This window comes from Octopus bimaculoides, chromosome 1 (genome assembly GCF_001194135.2).
Source record: "Octopus bimaculoides isolate UCB-OBI-ISO-001 chromosome 1, ASM119413v2, whole genome shotgun sequence".
Classification (NCBI taxonomy): domain Eukaryota; kingdom Metazoa; phylum Mollusca; class Cephalopoda; order Octopoda; family Octopodidae; genus Octopus; species Octopus bimaculoides.
The window spans coordinates 86,025,526-86,030,718 of NC_068981.1; the positions used below are offsets into that span (position 1 = coordinate 86,025,526).

General features: G+C 41.9%; 1 protein-coding gene across 2 annotated transcripts in view; it reads left to right on the top strand.

The window, feature by feature from the left end:
* LOC106884368 (sodium-dependent dopamine transporter) overlaps positions 1-5,193 on the top strand; it is a 242,943-nt gene that overhangs the window by 42,858 nt on the left and 194,892 nt on the right. Inside the window, exon 1 of one of the 2 annotated variants that reach the window (XM_052967984.1) lies at positions 4,621-4,904. The exons of the other annotated variant lie outside the window; for it this stretch is intronic. Coding sequence (XP_052823944.1) covers positions 4,842-4,904 — 63 coding nt within the window. The 5' untranslated portion in view covers positions 4,621-4,841. Of the gene's footprint in view, positions 1-4,620; positions 4,905-5,193 lie in introns of those variants that run through there. 2 annotated transcript variants of the gene reach the window in all.

The window sequence follows — 5,193 nt, forward strand, 5'->3', positions numbered from 1 at the left end:
ACAATATATTTATAGAAAAACAAAGACGAAGACAGGTGTCAGAAGAATCAGCGAGTGTATTAGTTTGACGCTCGGAAAAAGTGGAAAAGTATTTTACGTTTCGAGCCTATGCTCTTCGACAGAAAGGAATAAGAGGAAACAAATAGAGAGAGAATGAAAAAAAAAAAAAAACGTGTTGAGTTCAGTGGCCCAACATGGTGAATGATTGGAAATAAAGAGGTTGAATGAAAGGGAGATAATAAAAGAAGAAGTTGAATGAATGAAGGGGAGATAATTCATGGTGACCCCCCTCCCCAACAAGAGGGGTGCGCAAGCGTAGGTGTGTATGTGAGAATGGTGTGTGTGAGTGTGTATGTATGTGTGAATGGGAGCGAATGAGTTTGACGTGTGTCTGTGTGTGTGCGTGTGTAGCGTATGTGCGTAACGTGTGTGTATATTTGTGTGTTGTGTGTAGCAGTTGATGTGTGCTTTTTCACGTGGTGTGTGCACATGTGTATGTATGTGTGTGTGTCACTGACCAAATAGTGCGCATGTGTACAGTGTATTTATGTGAGCGAAAGTTATCTTTGTCTATGTGTGTTGAATGTGTTTATGCGTGTTGCATGTGTGTATATGTATGTACGTGTATATAATGTCTGTGTTCAGGTATTATGTGCTTGTGAGGGCGTGGGAGTATGCATGATGATGTATGGTGTGAGTAGTGAGTTAAACGGTGCGTGTGGCTGCTCATATAGTAGTATGTGTGGTGACGCTATTGTGTGTGTGTGTGGATGATGGTGTGTTGTGTGGGTGCTAAGAAGTGTGTGTTCAATGAGAAGGTATTGTGGGTGTGCGTGTATTGATGAGTTGAACAGTGTGTATGGGTGTGTGTATAGTGGTGCCTGTGGGTGAGGGTACTGAGGTGAGCGGTATGCAGGTGTGTAGGTGGAGGGTGTGGGAAGTGAGTGGGAATCCGTGTTGGATTGGTGTCAAACAAGGAGAGGAGGTGTGGTTGGAGTCAGATGAAGAGAGGAGGTGAGTTGAGCCCATGTGGAGCAAAGAAATGAAGAGAGAAGATTAATTCTTGTTCACGGCGAAGGCTGAGTTCGAGTGGCCCCTGTGAAGAGACAGTCCGAACACAGACAGATGTTGTGGTGAATGACCAGTAGAGTGGAAATAGCGCGAGAACGGGGTGTCATTGCCGAGTCTGATATCCCGGAGGTGCTCCGCGAACCGGTCAGCCAGGCGGCGTCCCGTTTGACCAATGTATAGGGATGGACAGAAAAAGCAGATGTAGTAAATGACATTACTAAAAGTGCAGGTAAAGGAGTCGGTGACATGATAGGGACAGTGATGGGTGCCTGTGAGAATGGTGATTATGAGAGGTAGGGGCAGGCGCGACAGCGTGGACGGGAGCAGGGGAAAGAGCCAGACTGGGAGGCAGAGGTAGGGAAGAAACTGTGGACCAGGAGGTCACGCAGGTTATGGGCTTGTTTGAAGGAGGAAAGGATTAGGTTAAGGAAGATGCGCTAGGTGGAGGGGTCAGACTGGAGTCGCCGGAAGGTTCGGAAAATGATGCGTTGGAAACAGAAGACAGGTAAGGGTGGGGCGGGTACGAGGAGAAAGAGCAGAAGCAGGTCAACAGATCGTGCCTGGGCAAGGGCAGTGTGGATAATGGTGAGGGTATATTCACGTAGGATGAAGTGGCGATCCATGAGTTGTACCTGAGCCTCAAAGTTATGGTCGTCACTGCAGAGACTGCGCAGACAGAGGAATTGGGAGTAGGGAACGGAGAGCTTGATGTGGTAGATTGGGAGAAGGAGGAGTTAATGTAGGAGTATAAGTCAGCGTGTTTGTGGTGGATGGAGGTAGTAAGAGCGGAGTGGTGGGTGCTGACAGAAATGTCGAGAAATTCGACGAAAGAGAGATAGTGCAGGAGAATTCGAGGGCAGGATGGAAGGATTGGATGAAGAAGAGGAAAGAGTTCAGTTGTTCACGGGAGAGTGAGGTCGCGCCGATATACTCATCGATATAGCGACCGTATAGCTCAGGAGTAAGACCAGTGAATTTTGAATATATTTGGGCCTCAACGTAGCCAACGAACAGGTTCCCACAGCTGAAGCCCATTCTCGTTCCCATGGCCACTCCCGAGCCTGTTGGTAAAACTCCCTCGCAAATGAGAAGCAGTTGAGAGAGAGGGCAAGTTCGGCCAGACGAAGAAGTGTGTAGGTGTCAGGCTGGGGTCATGCCGAAGGTCTAGAAAATGTTTAAGTGCAAGAAGTCCTTCGTTGTGTGGGACCACTGTATATAAACTTTTGATATCAATAGTGAACAGAAGTTGAAAGGTGCCAGAAGGGAATCCAAAGATAATAGATGAAGTTGATGAGAGTTAGGTCAAGTAGGAAAATGGCTGCCTTCAAACATTTTAGATGAGTCCAACACAATACTTCCTTTGTCACAGCCACCCAAACAGAAAAACTTACTTGTTCGACACAAGCCCATAATTCGCCAATGGATACTGAACGATGATGTACAAGACGATTTCCCGTCTTCCACCACCTCACCCTGCATGCTTCTCAGACAGGTTCGGTCATTTGTTCTTCCGTGCCTGGAGAGCATATCTCTAACACATCTGTAGCATTGGCATGCTAAGGAATTTTGGAAGTTGTCCATAGTCCCCAACCTGAAAATCCCCCAGAAGAGAATACCTGGACTGTTCCCGTTGATGCTCAGAGTAAATCCCGAGTCGTTGTTGCTTATACCTTCAACTAGTCCTCTATAAAAATCTAGAGTTGTTTTCCTGATGAAGGCCTTGTCCAGCTGGTACAGTGCTGTGAGTACCTGGCAACATTCTAGATGCCAAACACACAAACTTGGTTTACGTTTGACTAATGACTGCAGCTCGGTCAAAGAGTCAAGTTGAAGAGAGGTGTGCCGCTCGAAAGACGCCTATGCCAATTCATCTTTGTTTTCCACTTCGATGGCGTCGACGTCGAAGACGCCATCGAAGTGATCCAGGTATTCCTGCAAGGGTGTCAGCGTCAGCGCGCACCAAAACATCACAAGGGACGGCATTCCAAGACCACTACAGAGTGGATGTTGACAACAGATCAACTTACTGATCATCGGACCCTGACCCTTCCAAGAGAAGCGTAAATGCAAACGCTGAAATCTGGTCAGATGTTTCTTAGGACAAGGCATGACGGTGAGGCGGTAGTACACTACTGCTATGTATGCATTAGCTAATTCCGCCAGACCTTTTAGATGCAACATTCTCCCGGCATATTTCTGTGTGGGATTAGCCACCCTGTTCCTGACCTCCTCCTTGTTCCTATCCATCCGAAGGTTTGGTCCAGACTCAAAGCACCTTCCTCAGGTCCTCAGCCCATCGAAAGAAATTGCTGCTGGTCAACACGGACTTGCTCCTCCAAGTGTCTAGTTGCCTAGCAGTCTAGGTTTGTATGTGCTCCTGTAGATCCCTTGTATTCTCTCAGTATAGTGTCGATCGCTTCTGTAACTGTACATTATTAACAGGGCGCTGGCATAGTTATCCACGTCAGTGTATTCGAGAGCACATCTAATAAATTCAAATGATTACTTAAAAATGTAAATGTGCGTGATTATAAGATGGAAAGGCATATTTTAAGTAATTAAATCTAATTTAACTCCATCTCAGATAAAGGGACCAATTTATAACTACGTACATTTATTTTTACATACATACATACATATATACATACATACACGTATAGAGAAAGAGAGAGAGAGAGAGAGAGAGAGAGAGAGAGAGAGAGAGAGAGAGAGAGAGAGTTTGTGTATATCTGTTTGGATGCATGAATCTATGTGTATCCGTGGGGAATATTTATAGACAAATCATTTCTATAAATATACTTTCGGTTTCGAAAGTATAACGTTCTCTTATCATCCGTAGTAAAAAGGATTTCGTTTATATACTTATTTATTTATTTATTTATTTGTTTGCTTGTTTCGTAAATATATATTTTGATGAAACTGGGGATTTATGCACGTGCGTATCATCTAAATATAGATTTTTGGGGTTTTTAATTTATTTCAAATATACTAAATTTCTGTATATTAGCCTTTTAGTTAAAACATGGCTTACAATGATTTTTATAAAGAAACATATCATTCATAAGCATAGCAAGAGTGAGGAACGCAGGATCAGACGCTCGCAGGCGCAATTAGGAAGGCCGTAAAGTTTCTTCTTACAATGCTTATTAATCTACAGATCTTTTCTTTTATCTTTATCTTATCACTTGTTTCAGTCGTTAGACTGCGGCCATGCTGGAGCACCACCTTGAAGAAGTTTAGTCGAACAAATCTACCCCAGTACTTATGTTTTTTTAAATTATTTTTTTAATTTTTAAGCCTGAACTTATTCCTTTTGTCTCTTTCGCTGTACCGCAGAGTTACGGAGACAAGCACACCAAGCGGTTGGGAAGCAAATTTCTTACCATACAGCCACGTTATTTATTTTCACTTTTTTTTCGCCCAACTTATTTACGTGGATATTCTTTGATTTATACGTCAAAGGATACGTAATTACATTATAGAGCACTTTGTTTAGAAAAGGAAACGATTTATGGATTATTTGATTTGCTCTTCTTATAGAAAAATAAATAAATAGATAAATAAATAAATAAATAAGTCGTGATTAGTTTCATGATTAGTTTTAAGATCATGTAGCCAATGAACCACTTAAGAAACAGACTGCGGGAAAACGAACGAGCAATTTTCTCCTGACGTCACTTACGTTTTGCCATTAGGCGAAATCTCATTGGATTGTTGAAACTACATACAACGATGCAAATACTGGCTCATTGCTTTTATCAATGTAAACGATGAAGACGTCTTATGAAGTTTCGGATTTATCTCTATTTACTCACAATTTCACAACTACCACGGTTGAGTATTGCTTTCACTTATATATATATGTATATATGTATATTCCTGATTAATCATTTGGTTTTTTTTTTTTTTTTTTTCAAATAACTTCTTCCTTTATCTGACTGGCATTAAATAATCCAGATGAATTTTCTACATGTTTATTTTGTATCTTTGTTTATTGTATTTATGAATATATTTTTCTTGTGGTATAGTCTGTCTCTTTGAAAAGATTTGTTAATTCCATAGTAAATTCGCGCAAAAATTTCTCAGGAATAAATATTTCTTTAGATATATATCTTTATGTTA